The sequence below is a fragment of the Nuphar pumila genome, chromosome 15 (assembly GCF_984573655.1).
Source record: "Nuphar pumila chromosome 15, dmNupPumi1.hap1.1, whole genome shotgun sequence".
Lineage (NCBI taxonomy): Eukaryota > Viridiplantae > Streptophyta > Magnoliopsida > Nymphaeales > Nymphaeaceae > Nuphar > Nuphar pumila.
This window is the reverse complement of record NC_143263.1, coordinates 83,901,369-83,921,208: the sequence shown is the minus strand read 5'-3', so window position 1 is coordinate 83,921,208 and position 19,840 is coordinate 83,901,369. Positions and strand designations below refer to the sequence as shown.

At 35.2% G+C, this 19,840-nt stretch overlaps 1 protein-coding gene across 1 annotated transcript; it reads right to left on the bottom strand.

Moving 5' to 3' along the window:
- Positions 1-4,735: 4,735 nt before the first annotated feature.
- LOC149815819 (uncharacterized) lies at positions 4,736-9,837 on the bottom strand. Its single transcript, XM_089989973.1, has 2 exons — positions 9,269-9,837; positions 4,736-5,023 (listed from the first exon to the last, which is right to left on the bottom strand). The coding sequence occupies exons 1-2, from the start codon at positions 9,749-9,751 to the stop codon at positions 4,979-4,981; spliced, it is 528 nt and encodes a 175-aa protein (XP_089846099.1). The 5' UTR covers positions 9,752-9,837; the 3' UTR covers positions 4,736-4,978.
- Between the last annotated feature and the right edge of the window lie 10,003 nt (positions 9,838-19,840).

The following is a 19,840-nucleotide window of genomic DNA, read 5'->3' as shown; positions in this document are numbered from 1 at the left end:
TCACATACATGCAAACATAAATCTCTTGATTATTTCACAAAATATCGGATGCATGTGAATGTAAAATCTCACACACGCGGACGTAAATCTCTTGATTATTTTGCAAATTATCATATGCATGTGAATATAAAATCTTGCACACATGCAGACATAACTCTCTTAATTATTTCACAAAATATCGGATGCATGCAAACATAAAATCTCGCACACGCATGAACGTAAATCTCTTGATTATTTCATAAAATATTATATGCATGCGAACGTAAAATCTCACACACATGCAAACATAAATCTCTTGATTATTTCATAAAATATTGAATGCATGCAAATATAAAATCTTGCACACAAATATACGTAAATCGATATACGAAACATGCATTCATAAGTCAAGATACGAACATTCTCTTGAAAAGTAAATTAAAACACACGTAGGCACATTAAACTGTGCACACGTAAGTAAATCAGGCATAATTTAAATAAAACAAGTGTACACAAAACTGCGATAGGTACATATAAAATTTAAATAAAACAGTTGTATGCAAAACATGTGCACACTTAATTTAAATAAAACAAACATACGCAAAATTATGTATGCAAATAAGTGTACGCATAATTTAAATAAAGCGGTTGCAGCATAATTTAAATAAAGCAAGCATAAGCAAATTAAAGTATGCACACGTGAATAAGTACACACATAATTTGAAACCTGCATTTGTACATGGAGATATAAACATGGGTATTTTTAAAAAAAAATGTGTACATGTATATTTAATTATATACATATATATAAATATATTTATATATTTACGTAATTAAATATATATATCAAAATCATACAAATACTGATACTGGTATTTTCTCTAGCTCAAAATATGTGCAATTTCTTGGCAATTCAGAACTTAGGTGAAGGCTTGATCGTTCCGCAATAATTGTGCCACTCGATTAGAGACGCCTATGACTGCACCGTTATGCATGTCTGTTAGTCATGGTAGGCGCACCCGACCCGGTGACAGCGGTGTTCAGACAGCCCTTTTTTTAGTTTCTGTCTTTTCTTTTTCCTCTTCACGGCTGACAGCCGAGAGAGAGAGCACGATGCTTGCGACCATCCTTTCTTGTCAGAATTTCAGGGAGGGGAAGAAGAAGGTAGAAGAAGAAGATGGGCATGGGGAAGTGGCGCAATCTGGCGTTGAGGCGTCGACAAAGGTAGAGGAAAGAAGAAGGAGAAAGCGGCTGGGGGCAGACCTCCGGCCTGTCTGTCCAGCGAAAACACAGAGAGAGGGGCAAAGATGGCTGGGCAACACGGGAGAGTGGCGGAGGAGGGTGGTGGTGCTCTACCTTTGTCCGACCTGAAAAGAAATAGGTGGGGGGAACGGGGGCCTGAGGGGTGCATGATCCAATTGAGGGGAGGGCGCAAGGGGGAAAACCACCTCGGGTGGTCTTTGATGACCACGCAGAAGGGGATGTGGGGCGGCCTCGTCGGACTGACCTCTGATTGACGAGAGGGGAGGCGGTGGTGTGGGGGTGTCAGAAGGAGAGAACCGAGAGGAAGGGGGAGAGAGCCCTGCCAGAGATGGGAGGGGGTAAGATTTTAAATGAAAACTTTGGGGTTTATAGGTTTTTAAATGGCGGTGGGTCATAGTGGGTTGGGTTGGATCCTAATGGATCTAACCAAAATCGGGTGAAGGGGCATGGTTAAGTGGATGGTATTGAGTGGGGTTGGATCGTTGGATCCCTTGGATCCAACCCATACGGTTGGTAATGGATCTTATAGGTTGGGGACCCAACCCCTACGGTATTTAAATGAGACCCACTTTGGATTTCATTTGGATCTTGAATTCAACTAGGGGTGGCAATCGTGTCGGGTTGGCGGGTCGACCCGACGAGTTGGTGGGTCAGCATACCTCAACCCGAACCGACCCGTTTATTAAACGGGTCAGCTGTGGCAAACACGAACCCGACCCGTTTAATAAACGGGTAACCCGACACGACCCGACAACCCATTTAATAAATGGGTTGGGTCGGGTAAACGGGTTCTCAGGTTCGCGGGTCGGGTTGGCGGGTTGACCCACCCGCCTAACCCGTTTATTAAACGGGTCAGCCAGGTTGGCGGGTTGGCAAACCCCTAACACGAACCCGACCCGTTTAATAAACGGGTTAGGAGGGTCGACTCGTTTATTAAACGGGTTGGTTTTTTCCAAACCCGAACCTGTCTAAGAGGCGGGTTGGCGGGTCGTGTCAGGTTTTGCCACCCCTAGATTCAACCATATATATATATATATATATATATATATATATATATATATATATATATATATATATATATATATATATAGAGAGAGAGAGAGAGAGAGAGAGAGAGAGAGAGAGAGAGAATTGGTCCGTCTAAGTGGATCCAATTCTAAAGCCAATGTGCGTAACACTTTGGATATCTCATGGATCCAACTTGTTTTGGGCTTAGATCCACCTTATAGATCTAATCTCAATCCTATGGTTTGAGTAACCTAAAACTCTCCCTAAATCCAAATTTGAAGTTTGTTGTTAACTTGGATAGAGTTCAATTGAATGGAACGGAATTTTGATCATATCAGTTTATGAATTCGAATATCTCTTTGGATCCAAACCCAATTAAACTATAAGATCCAGTGGATCTTATATGTACAAGTCAAACAGTTTGAACTGAATTTCATGAGGGTCGAACCTCATGGGTCCCCCATCGATATCCAAATCCAAACACGTTTTAAGAGGCTCTTAAATCTTAAATCACTTGATAAGATATAAAACGATCAAATAATTATCCAAAAAAATACTATTTTTATCCTCTTATTATTTTAGAAAATTCAAAAAATTTGTGGACTTTACACTCGAGCACTCAAAACACTCAATGACAGCTAGATCAAGGCACCTGCAACACTTGAACCCCCTTCCAAGAGAGTGGATAAAGGTTAATATCCAAAGTATCTTTCGCAACCACACATAAGGTTACATAAATACAACATCCACAATAGGAAAACATATACCAACAAAAAAAATCTCTACACCGCTATTAATTGCTTATATCTAAAAAAAAGAAAACAATTCAAAAACAACAATAATCACCGGAATGAAGTAAAAAAACTAACGAAAGAAGTCAATGAGTGTTGAAATGGAGCGAAAAAAACTTTTACAAGAATGGCCACAAGGGTACATAAAAAAATAGTTAGGGTTTATAAGAAAAAGGGCTATAACTCTTTCTACATAAAAAAAAATAACACAAACGCCTATATACACAAGTAAACTCATATGCTAAAATAAAATCTTGCATCACTTAAAGTCAACAACATGCTAAAATCCATGAATTTCACAAACTTTTCATGAATTCTGCTTTGAAAGTAAACTTTTGCAACCATCATCACGAAACTCTTGATGAAATTTACAATAAATAGATTTATGCAAAAATTATCGTGCAATTCATAATTTTACATGAGGATTTTGAAAGAAAGAAAGAATTTCACATGGGAGTTCAAAGCGGAGAAGATGCTCATTATGCGAATCTAATTTGTTGGATGTAAAGTAGCCATTTTTGCATAGTATATTGTGCAAATTTTATTATTTTTACAAAAATATTGTTTGAATTTCATTTTTAGTAAAATTTTGCAAGATAGGGAAAGTGTTGACCATAACGCGTGAAAATCAAGAGATCCACTCGTGCTAAGAGTATAAAGGTCATAACAAATCAAGAACCTGCGAAATCAGACATCGGGCAGATTTGAAAATTTGTGGGGCATCTAAGAAAATGCATCAAATTTGTTGTATAATAGTCATTTTCCGATCTTTTAATGCTTGAAAATCGATTCAAAATTTGTAAAATTATTCGAGCATCCAATTTTTTTATTTTTTCGTCAAAAGTACATGATTCTACAATCGTTTCATGACAAATGGGACATGTCAAATGCATCTGCAGTGTCAAAATCACAAAAAAAAAATCAGAAATACCTAGTTCACACTCCCGTAAACGTTGCTTGATATACAGTAAACAATTTTTCATTAATTATTTCAGCCTTTCAAGTTTTTACTATAAAAAACATAAAACATATTCCTTGTAACTTCTATTGATTTTTTTTGGTGGAATCAAGTTTACTTAATGAATAATTCAAATTACTAATTTTGCTGAATACTTTGATATAATTGAACGTAAATGGAACAAAGTGAAATCAATGAATATATAGAACCAATGTACTGGTGTAAACTGAATGATCATAAGAAACATATGATTGGCAAGACTCCTTTGTAGGAGCCTCAAAAGGGAGACACGTGACTCAAAGGTAATAACAAAGGCTAAGACAAAAGCCAAAGTTTTAATGTGAAGCCTGGCTGAATTATAATGACGAATGGCCTAAGTTGATTAAATTAGAGAAACTGAAAAGAAAAGAAAATAACAATTGGCAAAGAGAACTGTCATTAGACTTTTAAAACAAACCACATATCAATACCATCAGCAAACCTGTGATTCACCTCCCCACTGGGCAGGAAAAGTGAAAAGATCAGATATATGATTGCACAAATATTTGTGCATCAAGCACCTGATCACCCTCCATCTTGGGACAGGCCTGTCAGTTGTGGGAACCAAGGCCTGATGGAAGGCAATCAGGTGCTCACATAAAAATGTCTAAAAAGCAGAGGTTATTCAATTTTATCTATAAATAGTTTTTTATGTATATACAAGTGGTGCAATATTTATTATTTACCAATATTGCGCGCTTAAGTATTGGTGGCATCGTGCTTAGATATTGGTGGCGTCTATACACTAAAAAATTTAAGTCATGATTATGAACAGTCTATAATGATAAATAAAATGCATCTTCCATATATCCTTCAACTGGGCTTTGCTCGATTTGATTTGGAGTTGGCTGTTCCTTGACATGCTAACTTGAATGATCAGAGCAGAAAATGTACACGGTTAAGAAATTAGCAGCATATATTAGTTGATCACATCATGCCTCTACTCTGTGATTAGCATTGTTGCTTCCATCACTGGCTCGGGCAACTGCAGAAGAAAAAACAGTAAATCAGGACGTCTTTTACGCCAAGTAACAGGAGATTTACTTGTTGAAAAGCAACAGGGAATACATGAGATCCATCACACAGCATTCCTTTGGAGAACTTGCAAATGACAGTTTGTAGATGGAAACAACAAAGATTCCAAACTCAAAGCATTAAATGCAAATAGTGGTGTTGAAAAGAAGCTATGCCAACATTAATGCAAAAGAAATATATAATAGCAAACTTGAAATGAGCAGCAACAGCATCCAAGTATACAAACTTCATAAGAGAAATGATAGACACTTAAATGCATCAACATCAATGGAGTTATAGTATGTCAATCTATGTCACATGGGCACGGGTACAGGTGCGGGTAAGGAGGGTATGATAAGGCATTTTAAAAAAATGCAGGTACCGGAACAAGGCTATATATATATATATATATATATATATATATATATATATAGTGTGTGAGTCCAATGTAAGATCCATATAATGGTTTATAAATCAAATGCAATTTTTAGTAAAAAATGACATTTTTTAGTAAAAAAATTAATTTTATTGATATTTTTAATAAATGTGAGGAGCAGACAGATATTCTTTATAAAGAAAAGGGTTAACTGATATTTTCAATAAAAAAGGTAAAGATATAATATTAAAAAATAAAAAAGAAACATGGGGTATAAAAAAGAAAGAGGGAGAAGGGGCATTTGTCCCACCCGCCTCTCTCTCTCTCTCTCTCTCTCTCTCTCTCTCTCTCTCTCTCTCTCTCTCTCTCTCTCTATATATATATATATATATATATATATATATATATATATATATATATATATATGGAGGTCTGAAACCGAAGAAGAAGAGGAGTCCAAAGGTGGAGAAGAAGAAAAAGGCAGAAGAGGTACACATCTCTCTCACCTTCCTCCTCTCTCTCTCTCTCTCTCTCTCTCTCTCTCTCTCTCTCTCTCTCTCTTGCTTGGGATGAGCCCTTTGACGCAAGGTAAAAAAAACCAAATTTTTTGGGGGGTTTTGGGCCAGGTATCGGGTCGGGTTGGACCCAACCCGGAGCAGTGCAGGACCTGGCATACCTGCATTGCGTCCGGTACCCACACCCGTGTCGTCATGTGTCAACATGGGTACGGTGCCCATACAGGCATGTCTGTGTTACATAGATGGCAAACAAATGTTCATTTCTTAAAAGCATGTCTTTTAGGGAGCTAATCTTTCCTTTTCTCTTGGAAGAGAGCATATCAATACCTAAATGATGTAATACCTGAGGTTGCCATATAAAACTGCAGCAAAACAGGAGTGTTTTAGCTTCCACAAGTATTAGCAGTTACAGATAACCATCAACCATATAAAACGTTGGAACCTAAGGGAGAGAAAACCAATAAGATGATCTTCACAAGTAAAAAAAAGAGGAAAGTTGGAAGTGAATGAACTTAAAAAATTATAAAAAAAAGATCAAGTGAGGAAAACAAATCCTTCATCAAGCATCCAAATGAGTTATTTAATGTGTCCAAGAATGAAGTGAGGTGATATTCACTACTAATCTAACCAAAAAAAGTGAACGAATGACTTTATGAAAAAAGAAAGTAATGGAAAAATGAGGGGTAGGGAAGAAAAGATCTATTTCATGCATTTGAAAGGGTTACTAATATAATGTTCAAAACACAAAATTTAGTTTTTCATGGGCAAGCTAGGGAAAAAAACCCGTGTGATTTGAACCCAAGGCTTCTCAGCAGCGTAACCAAACCATTCAGCTATCTCATTTCACCCCAATTAAAACATAATAGTAACAAACTAATAACAGCTAAATTTGTCACCTAGCCAAAAAACATCTATACTTGACATGGAATTAGAAACAACAGTTGAAACAGTGCCCTATTTGAAAAATAGATCTGACTATTTTGCAGATACAGTACCACCACAAACTATAACTTGAAACTAAAGAATTAGAAAAGCACACATGCAAGTTCAAGCTTATTATTTCTAGGTTTAATTGTAGATGTTTTTAAATTTTTTAACACTAAACATATATTTTCCCACTTCAGGTTCCTAGGCAATGCCTAGCGCCTTTGACTACCTAGTTTAAAGCTTCCCTATCTTGCAAAATTTGGTTTGTCTTATGATATTTTATATCATGTAAAAAACACATCAAATAAACTCACTTTGATCGCCTCCTTTGTGATTTCTCAAATAAAGAGAAGATAAAAAAAAATCATATTGACAGTCTCCATTGTAATTCATGAAGAGATGGCCAGTTTTGCCATCATCAGAATATTTGAGGAATGACTCCTGATGCTGATCACCAAAGTTTTTCGTAAGCAAAAGTCATTTAGCAACGTCCACTGGTGAAAGGCAAGGATTTAACATTATTATATGAATCAGACAGATCCACCAACAAGCAGTTAATATCTCTAAGGTGCCAATCAACTGATGATGAAACACAGTTAAAGGGGGGGGGGGGGGGGGGGGGGGAGGGATAGACCATCATCAAGAAGCCTACTAAACTCTTTGGTCAGTACCATCTCTAAGGTCACAATCTTTTCAGTCACCTATAAATTTCTCAAAGTTTTTATTCAATTAAGTGATTTTTCTCCTATGTTTTGTACACAATTTATATGGAACCCATTCCTGGGTACAAATTAAACAACACATCGTTTCCAGACATCAACCAAGTCAGGAAATATGAACACCACACTTGCAATATTCTTGACAATGTCATGACCATCCACAAACATCCACCTTGTAGTCTTGTACCACTTGTATTGGCACCAAAAAAATACTAAAACTCATAATTGAAACAAACAAAATACTTTGTTTTTTCAATGCCATGAAAGCCAGAATCATAACCATTTTACTGAAGAACAGAGCCTAAACAGCAGTAGTTTTTTAAATAAAGAAGCAGGATACTACAAATATCAATACCAAGAAATCTTAATGTAGCTACATGACAAAATCAATCAAACAAACAAACATGTGGCTGTGTAGACATCAGTTTACTTGAACAGAAAAAATGAAAGTGGCTTTAAAAACACCATAAAATCTTTTTGACACGCCACTTATTACAGATGGTACAGTAAGCACAACTGGATTCACACAAAGAACTAAATCTGAAAATGGACGAAGTCCAGCACAACCAGATGGAAAACGTCCTGATGACAGTGGCATAGACAATGACAGTTAAATTGCAGAATTGATATTGTCCTTTCCCTCATTCCTAAGAAGATGGGAAAGGATCTGGACACACAATCCTAACTTTCTTTTTGAAGGGATCCCAGAAATCCCATGACATACAACTAGTAAACTAGCTAGGCCATGCATGCAACCATTATCAGAAAGACAGGGCTCATGAACCTAATTTGCTTCAATCCTTTCCAGTGACTGGATAACTTGTCTCATTAAAAGGAATGGAGTATTACACATAAAGAGACACCAAAAAATGCTATGTAAACCAGAAAAACATTGAAGACACGTGCATTTGTGCATCGTATGCATCACAATAAGCAAACGAACAAGTATAGAATACTCCCGGTAGCACTCAACTACTATATAAACCCGACAATTTGATTTACAAATAAATATAAGGGAAGCCACCAATCAACATAACCGTTGTAGTAGCTTGACAATATTCCACAAACGGTACGCTCAGCTTGAGTCAGCAAACACAATGAGATGATTTTCATGAGAATCCGAGAAACCAAAAGAACCATCACAACTGCATTCACACGAGCGTTTTGAGTGTGGGCGATTATCCAGATAAATGGGATCAAGCAATCAGAACAATATCGCAATGGTAGGACTCTGGCTCGAGCTAATCCTTTCAATCCAATCAAACGTATTGCTCTGATATATATCAAGATTCAATCTCTGGTTCATATTTCATCTACCAACCTTCTTAATTCACATCTTTCTTGGAAAATTTTCTTTTGTAATTCTTCACAGAAAGACTCAAAGAATACTGAGTCCCCGCCTAAAGCATTTTTTTTATAAACACCCAAAATTGCAAATTTTCTTTAAAACCAATCATTTTTTTCTTCTCGTTAGGGGAAGACATTGGACACCAAGATTGACGGTTTGCATAAAACCCCATGAACTTTAGGGGTTTTCTCTTTTCCCCTTTTTCCTCTCCCTCGCCCAAATCTTGGCTATAATTCTACATGTTAAGAACGAAACAAGGAAATGAAAAACAGAATCGATCTATCCAAGGGCACATCGACGACAACGACGATGATGAAGAAGAAGATACCTGGAAAGACAGAGAATCCCACCATCGCCGGCCTTCGCCGCGGCAGGAACGAGGGGTCGCGAACTGGGCGATGTCGAGCCGCTTAGTGATGAGCCCCACCTCGAAGTACATGGAATCGGACGGCGGCAGATCGACCTTGATTTCATCGACGTTGAGCCAGAAGAAGAACTTCTTGACCTGGATACCGCGGAGGTCGGTGATGCTGCCGTAGCGGAGGGTGCCGGTGATGTTGGGGGAGTAGTAGACGAGGTAGTCGAACTGGACGTAGCAGGGATGCTCCAGCTCCAACGCGAAGCTTCCGTCGGCCTCCGATAAAGAGAACTCCTTCACGGCGTCGGGGAGAAGTCCCCCCTGCAGCCCGTACTTGGGCAGCAGATCGTAGACGCTCGTCCCGTTGGACAAAGAAGCGATCGCCGGCCGAAACCCTAACTGCGATAACAGAAAGAAGGCCGAGAGGATCGAGAAGAAGGACGGAAGAAGCATGGCGACTTCGACGGCGACGACGATGGGATGTCTCTCTCTCAGAGACAAGCTGGCAGGCTAATGGGGAAAAACAGAAAAAAGAAGGAAAAACAGAAAAAACAAATCAAATGCGGTGGCTCCTTGGAGAAGTATTTATAATGGAGTAAACGGGTAAGAATGATCCAAAACGATAGGAGGGGGAGGATGCTCACAAATCTTGCTCTCGAGCATATCTCGGCAAGGAAAATTTTTTCCAGAAAATTTGGGGATTTTAGGCCAATTTTTTTTCACTTATCACACGTCGGGAGTCTCTCTCTTGAGGAAACAAACAGACCCAGTTCAGTATGAGCTTGCATAGTCACCATCATGGCAATAGCACAAGATCATATTTGTGAATGTAATCACACATTTGTTGATCTTCTCCAAGAGTGTTTACTTAACAAAGATTAGCAGGTTATATTTATGAAGTTTGTAGTATAATATGTAAAATTCTTCACATTATATTCATAAAATTTGTATTGTAATATGTAAAATTTTCACACGATCTCCCGGAGGATCATATCCTAAAGGGAGTTTCTCATAGTTCCTCATGAAACTCGTAGGGTATTTGCAAAAAGTGAGCAGGTTTTCAGTTATTTTATACGATGTACCTGTGATTTTTTACATTTTGCATGGGTGTTGCGAAATGGAGCGAGATACAACATTTCAAAGAGATCAATTTTGCATGGGGTTGCAAAATAGAGAAGAAGCTTGCATTTGATATGTGAATCTACTTTGTTGGGTAGCCCCATTACACTATTATAAAAATATAAAATATTAACTTAAAGACAGACAAACAAACATAAATCATCTGCAACATAAACAAATATATATATAGAAAACTCTAAATGATAAATCTAATGGTAAATATTAAATAAAATATAAATAACATCTACAACAACAACCAAATATAAGTACACATGGGGCTACTGAATGCGCACCTTTTGACCTAACCTAAAAAGTGTATGCGAAGTTGTTTGTAAGCATAGTGAAGATCATGGCTCCAAAGATAAGTCAATCCATATATATATATATATATATATATATATATATATATATATATATATATATATATATATATATATATATATATATATATATATATATATATATATATATATAAGAAAAGACATGATCATGAACATAACTCTAAAAAAAAATCAAATTGTACACTTGCATCGGTCAAACATTATATCATACAAGTGAACATAAATGAGAAGAACTTTGTGCAACATGATCAAATTATAATACAAATTAAGAAATATATGAGAAGAGAAAAAACTTTTTATCATGAAACCCAAAAAAAAAAATTTATCATGAAACCCAAATCATGATTCACAAAATGTATTAGATTTATGATCAAGAGTGGAATCAAGTAATAAAATGCAATGCATAGAATAAATAGGTAAAAAAATATGTAAAAATAGTGAATGCCAAAAAAACATGCTTACCAAAAAAGATAATGCCAAAATAACATAAACAACTAAAATATGAAGCAATTGTTAGAGTTGTATATTTATTTATTTATTTAATAAAAAAAGAGAATGTAAAAATAACTTATTCATGCCATCGTTTCATTAAAAACTGAATTCATGCCAAACAAATTATAAAAATAATTATTTCAAGTCATTAACGATATGCTTACCAAAATATATCACTGCCGATGATGTCTCGAATGCTCAAAAAGTCACTAATGAAATGTCGCCAGGATACTCATCGAAAAATAGTTGCTAAAAATAATCATCAAAAAAATACCAAAAAAATATGCCAAAGAAAACACTATGAGGCAAAAAGGGTTGAGGACCACAAACAAATCCCTAAAATGTGAATCGTCACTTTTTAATTATTGAAGCATCACATTCAATGCTAATATAAACATTCGCAAGCAAATGGAAACATATTTAAGTCTTCAAAAAAATTATAAATCTCATGTCCAATATGCGAATGTTCAAAAAGTCTACAAAAATTTTAACATTCGCATAGCTAACCTCCTAAGGTTTGCATGATATATTGCTCTGCCCATCAGCTATCACAAACACTCACTTAAATATATATTCACATATTTTTTTGCGGATTTCACGAAGTTCGCATAACCAAACTTGTGAACCTTGTGCTAAACTGAAACATTAATCACAAATATCTTACCAAATTTGCATATATAACATAAAATTTGTGAGATATAATGCAAACCTCATGGTAATATATTGTAACTTTGCAAAAAAAATACTAAATTCATATACATAGTACGAAGCTTGCATACCCATATTTGTGAACTTTATGGTCGAAACATTGCAAACTAACTTCACATATATAGTACAAAGTTCACATAAAAATGTACATCCACAAATAAGGAGTGATCTATGCAAATCTTTTGCATGTGAATTTTCTTACATTTGCATGCTTATTGAATCATATATAAAGTTGATTTTGTTTATTTTATTTTTTTTCTCATTTGTTACTAGAAGAACCCTAACCCTTTTTCCTTTAAAACCCTCAACAATTTTTCTCTTACTTGTGACAATTCCCATGAAATTGTGATTATTGATTTCTATGAAAACATCGTGCAAATACAATTTTAGTGAAAGGTTGCAAGATTCGGATAATGTAGCAACACATTGCACAAAACTTAAGAGAAAATAGCATATTTAGGAGGAAAATTATATATTTGGAAAGAAATTCACATTTTTGGGCAGAAATTTGCATATCTAGTGTAAATTTGCTTGTTCGAAAGGGTAAAAGGGTTCTTTTAAAGCCAAAAAATTGCAAATTTAGATGTAGAGAAGATTTCAAAAATTGTAAGGCATTTTTGAGAAACACATCATTTTTGTTGTACAATATGACCATTTTACAATATCTATATCTATATCTATATCTATATCTATCTATCTATCTATCTATTTATCTATCTATCTATATATATATGTCTTCGGCATGGTTGATTTCCTGTGAAAAGACACTTGGATAAAAATTATGATTTTTTAAGCTTTAGATATTTAAAATAATTTTAGATCATTGATTTTTAAACCTTATAAAAACCTACCTATGTCATTGAGTCAGATGATAAAAGAGTCAATTCCTATAAAATCAAACATGCTGCATGATTAGATTTAAGAAAAACATGAAAAAAAAAACTTCTGCAAAGCAGGTAGGCCTGAAAAGTGGTAGGTAGCTACCACTTACTCTCTTTATCTATATAAATATATAATAAAAAAACTTCTGCAAAAGCAGGTAGGCCTGACAAGTGGTAGGTAGCTACCACCTACTCTCTTTATCTATGTAAATATATAATGTGGTCTGGGTGCACATCCACTTACTAGACGACACACTTTTCATTAATTTTTTATTTAGTTTTTGTTGTTTATCAAACCTTACATATATGATTTATATACAAGTTTTAGTAGAAAAGTTATGGACTGTCACAAAAACACATGAACGCGAGGATGTGTGACATGTGTTCGACTTGCAAGTTTGATTTTTTTTTTTTGAAAAATATGACACGATTAAAAATATTTTTTATTGAAATAATACTTTTAACATTAAAATTTTTTAAAGATTGTATGTATGTGTTGGTTGGTGTCCATGTTCATGTGTCCCCTTGTGACACCAAGGACATGACAGGCATAGGTTTTGGATCATGTGAGTGACATAAAAAAAATTATACATCCAAAAAAACATGATTCCTGTCAAATAAATTGTCATGAACTCCTTTATGAAGTCTTATTGAGAATATGCAGTCAACATGGATGGTTTCTATAGGTGGGTATAGATTTTCCACTTGATATGAGAATTCTATATCTTTCAGCTTTTTCTACTAAATTGAGTTTGTAAATTCTTGTGTCCAATTCACGGAGTAAAATTATATTGTAGCGATTCTAAAATACTACACTAAAGCTCTCCGCTAAGGCAGGACATCGAGTCCAGTACCCATCGGGCTTCCGGGTAACGGTGCGACTTGCATCGTGCTCGGACCCAAGTTTGAGGAACTAGATCAAATAAAGTTGGGCAATGCCCAACCCGACAACTTATCGGGTTAGGCTCGAGCTTAGGTTTCGGTCTGACTCGAACCCTTATTATCCCCCTCAAATAGGGGTGTCAACGGTTTGGGTTTTGTTCGGACTCAAAGGAACCAACACTTGGACCAGATTTTCGGGTGTGGTATTGGGTCCAAACGTGGGTTTAATCGGGTGCATCATTGCATCATGCTTTTTCAAACAACCATCTAATCCATGTCACAAAGCATTTAGGACGAGGTCAAGCAATCATTAAATTTGTAGCGTACATCTTCATGTCATGTCAAAAACTACGATCTAACTCATTCATGTCATGGTGTATGTATCTCATGGCATATTCATGTATGCATTCATTTCGTGATCATCATGTTATGTTACTTAACTCATAGCATTCTATATTTAATTCATGGCACAACTTATTTATGTGTACCTCTCATAAGGTTCATCATCATATCATGTTTTTTGCTCAAGACATACAACATCGTTTATAATGTATTCATTCCATGACATAATGTGCAAATTTTTATGGCATGTCCATATATGCATTTACTTCATCATATGCATCATCACATCATATATCTTAGAACTACATGAATGCACAAGTATATACACATATATATATTCCCAATATATGTATGCTCATTAGATACTATGTGTGCGATACTTATAACCCAATAGGTATATGTACACATTTCTTTTTCTTTTCATTTATTTCCTATATATATTCAAACTATTCGCGAGGTGGACCAGGTTAGTTCACTTTTGGTTTGAACCTAGTTTGGCCGAGTCGGAGTTGAACCTAATTGAAACCAACAAGTTGGTTCTGGCTGGTCTAATCTGATCAAGTACAGACCGGATTTGAACCCATCTGCAGTTCAGGTCAGGTTTGTCCTGGTTGGGTTCAGACCAGGTCTAAATCGAGTAGTCGGTTCTGGTTGGTCTGACCCGCCTGGGCACAGACTAGGTCTAAACCAAACTACTCGGTTTAGGCCGGTCTGGCCCACCTGGGTGTAGGCTAGGTCTGAACCGAGTATGATCAGTTCAGGCTAGTCTTTTCCACCTAGGTACAGACCAAGCCTAATCTGATTGCTCAGTTCAGACCAATCTGGTCTGCAAGGGCTCAAGCCTTATCTAAACCGATTCGTTCGGTTCAAGCCAGCCTGAGTTAGCTAGGTCCAGGCCAGAGCTGAACCAATGCATGGTCTAGACAAGTCTGAACCAGCAAATACTAAGGTCAAAGATTTTGATGCATAATAATAAAAAAATCAATGAGTTTTGATATGTTTAAAAAAATTGATAAGACATTATTGAAAATGTATCAACAATGTTTTAATTCAATGATAAGACAACATTAAAACTTATGAATAAGGATTCTAACCATTGATGTGCTTCAAAAATGATAAGACATCACTTAAAAATTTATTAACTATGTTTCTCACCATTGAAATGCTTTAGAAAATTAGAAGACTATTAAAACTTATAACAATGTTTCTAACTATTGGTATGTTTAAAAAATGGTAAGGCATCAAGAAACATTCATGAAGAGCATATCTAACTTATTGATATGTTCAGAAATGATATGACACTATGAAAAATGCATGGACAATATTTTTAATCATTGATATGATTCAAAAATGGTAAAATATCAAAAAAAAATTATAAAGAGCATATCTAACTTGTTGATATGCTTCAAAAATTATACAACACTATTGAAAATACATAAACAATATTTCTAACCATTGATATAATTTGAAAATTGTAAGATATCAAGAAAAATCATGAAGAGCATATATAACTTGTTGATATACTTCAAAAATGATAGAACACTAATGAAAATGCATGAACAATATTTCTAACCAATGATATAATTCAAAAATAGTAAGATATCAAGAAAATTCATGAAGAGCATATCTAACTTGATGATATGATTAAAAAATGATACAACACTATTGAAAATGCATGAACAATATTTCTAACCAATGATATTATTCGAAAATGGTAAGATATCAAGAAAATTCATGAAGAGCATATCTAACTTGATGATATGCTTAAAAAATGATACAATGCTATTGAAAATGCATGAATAACATTTCTAACTATTGTATGAATCAAAATGATGAGACACCATTAGATATTGGTGAACACCATTTTTGACCATGGGTTTGAATTTAGAATAATAACCAACAATAATATCATAAAAGAAAGAATATTAGCTAGTGTATATATGGGTTCTTCCCATGAAGATCTTTGTCACACCCACATGCATTACATAAATGTATGTATGGATGAAAGGAGGAAAAGCAAGGCATGTTCAAAATATCATACAAGTGTGAAATTAACTTACCTTTGAAAATGAATCTTGCTAAACTCAAGTAAAAGAAAATCCTCCACTACAAAATCGTGTAGGATGAAGTCCCTCTAAGGTACCCCACACTACACTTATGTGAAAAAGAGGTGAAGAGTTTCAAAACCTTCAAGAAAAAAAACATTGGATATGGGAGAGAGAGAGAGAGAGACAAGGATTTTAAAAAATCTAAGAATGACTCTTCTCACTTTTCTTAGAGGTATTTATAGGGGTTTTGGAGTGCCATGTGAGATGTGCGGTTAAGCACACAAGAGGGGAGATGGAGGGTTGTGGTGGAGTCTATCCCTCCACTCCAAAAATATTTTTTCATGTTGACTCAATCATTTTCAAGGCATGTGAGGATTTCCACAAAATTGGTATGCTACCTAAGAACCTTACCACATGCTTACTTCTTATGTTTTTCCTTGGGGAAGGTGGAGATCCTTCCTTGGGATCCTATGTGAGGAGGCTCCTTGGGTCTCACCCCTCACATAGTTTTCAAGGAGGTTCCAAGCCAAAATCCCCCCCCCCCCCTTTTTTTATGGTTGGCTTAGTTGGTTCCATTTCAACTAGGCCAACAAACTCCATAAATATTATTTTAATATATTTGTTTTAGTTAAAAATATTATTTCTTTGATTTTTATTTTAGAAATCCTTACTTAGGTAATTTCTATATTGGATCCCCAATTGGAGCCAACCCAAGCTTAATTTATTCAATACTTAGTATGTGTCTTCATCAACCATAGTTTACTTAATTCATCTAGTTAGTACTTATCTGTCAAAATAATTAGCCATTAGCATAGCAAAAAAATATTTTTTCTCTAGATGGTTCATTGAGTAACTTCCTTCTTATTTTCAGTATTATTATTATTATTTTCTTAGTTATCAATTTGAACAATAATTGTCACAGTACTTAGGAAAAATCTAGAACTTAGGTACTTTCATAAATCCAACACACATACAGACCAATTTAGACAGGTGAAGTGAAATTTCCTTGCATTGAATACTGAAAGCCCTATCTAAATTAATAAATTTTTTGTGGATCTTACATTGGAAATATCTTGAGAAGGGATGCACTGACTTCCTAATCAGTGTCATTCTATTAGAGCCAAAGACCATGTTGATTGAGGAGCTGGAGATAATGTGAGATTTTTTTGATGTATTTCTAGATGAATTGTTGAGATCATCTCCATATCATGATGTATAATTTTGTATTGAGTTATCACTTTGAACCAAACCAAATTCCAAGGCACCATACCAAATGGCACTAGCAAAACTCAAAGAATTGAAAAAGTAACTTTAAGAGTTGATGGAGTAGGGATTCATTCAAACTAGTGTATCACCATGGGGTGGGCAGGTGTTATTTATAAAAAATAAGGATAGATCGATGAGATTATGCATAGATTACCAAATGTTTAAAAACAAGTATCTCTTGCCCTGTATAGAGAATTTTTTTAATTAATTACGGAAGGCTAAAGTATTTTAGAAGATCGATCTAAGATTTGGGTACCATCAACTCAGAATTAAAGATGATGATAGCCCAAAGATAGCCTTTTAGAGAAGTTATGAGTATTATGAGTTTGTGGTAATGTCTTTCAGACTCACTAATGCTTCAATTGCATTTATGAACCTAATAAATAAAGTTCTTTTATCGTACCTGAATATATTTGTTATTGTCTTTATAGATGGTATTTTAATCTACTCCAAGAGCATGTAACAACACCAAGAACTTTTAAGAATTGTTTTAGAAATACTTAGGGAATACCATCTATATGCAAAATTCTCAAAGTGTGATTTTTGTCTAAAGGAAGTTATGTTCTTAGGTCACATGATCTCAAAGGAGAAGCCATGCCTAATGGGAAGCAACCAATGAATATTGGTGATATTAGGAGTTTTCTTAGATTGGCAGGTTATTATTGACTATTCATACAAAATTTTTTGAGGATTGCCTTACTATTGACCAAACTCCTTAGTAAAGGAATTAAATTTGAATGGAATGACAAATATGAAGAGAGTTGAAAGATTCTAAAAGAAATGCTCACAACTGCACATGATTTAACCTTACCATTTGGTCACGGAGGTTTTGTAGTATATATTGATGCCTCAAGGACATGGTTGAATTGTGTATTAATAAAAAATGGAAGGGTTATTGCTTACTCATCAAGGCAACTAAAGATTCATGAAAAGAATTATCTTATCCATGATATGGAACTTGCAGAAGTGGTGTTCGCATTAAATAACTAGCGACACTACTTGTACAGAGAACAATTCAAGGTAATAATTGACCACAAGAGATTGAAATATTTGTTTGTCAAAAGAGAGTTGAATATGAGACAATGACAATGGTTAGCATTTATTAATTACTACGAATTCACCATCTCCTATCAAAATATGAATATGTTAGTTGATGTTCTTAGCCACATGGTTGAAGGCGTCTTGGTCAACCTCATAGGAAAGGGATGGAGATTAATTGAGGATTTTGTCAATTAGAAACCATTCATGAGTAGGGATTGTTATGAGTCGTGAGTTTATAAATAATGTAGTTGAGGTCCGTAGGAAGGGTGATAGGATTTTACTTATTAAATTAGTATTAGGTACGAATATTATTAATATTATTAGTGTTTATGCACCTCAAGTAGGTTTAGATGATTCCATTAAGCATCAATTTTGGGAAGATTTAGATGGAGTAGTACAAGGGATATCTTATAGAGAAAGGTTTTTCATTGGCGGTGACCTTAATGGGCATGTAGGCATTAGTAGGGATGGATTTGAGAGTATCCATGGAGGCTATGGTATAGGAGAAAGAAACAAAAGTGGAGAAAGGATTTTAGATTTTGGTTTGTCCTATGATATGATCTTAGCAAACACTTGGTTTAGGAAGAGGGAGTCTCATCTAGTAACATTTAAAAGTGGGGTTAAGACGAGTCAGATAGATTTTTTCCTACTTAGAAAGAGAGATAGGGGTTGTTGCATCTATTGTAAGGTTATACCGGGAGAAAGTGTAGCTACACAACATAGAGTCTTAATTTTAGATCTTAGAATTAGACAATACCACAAAAAGGATAGACATATGATAGATCCTAGAATTAAGTGGTGGGCACTGAAAGAAGCTAAACAAGGAATGTTTGTAGAGCGGGTAGTTAAGGAAGTTGATTGGTGTCTCGAGGAGGATTCAGAATCTATGTGGAAGAAGATAGCGGGTGGCATGAGAAAGGTGGCTAAGGAGGTATTGGGTGAGTCTAAAGGCAGTGCACCGCTAGGTAAGGATACATCGTGGTGGAACGAGGATGTCAAATTAGCTTTTAAGGTTAAAAGAGAGTGTTATAGAAATCTAAGTAAAAATCGTGATAATGAGAATTTGGATAAGTATATGATAGCAAAGAAGGAAGCTAAAAAAGTAATTCGGAACGCGAGGGATAAGGTATATAAGGAGGTTTATGACAAGTTGGATACCAAAGAGGGTGAGAAGGATATTTATAGGCTTGCAAAGATGAGAGATAGGAAATCGAGGGATCTAGGTATGGTTAGATGTATCAAAGATGAAACACAAAGGGTTTTAGTCAAAGATGAGGAGATTAAGGAGAGATGGAAAGATTATTTTGATAAGCTATTTAATGAAAGTCATGCTCAGGATCTTTGAGACTTTTCAATTCCTTTTCATGAGATGAATCGTGACTTCATGCGCAAGATTCAAAAGAAAGAAATTGCAGAGGCTTT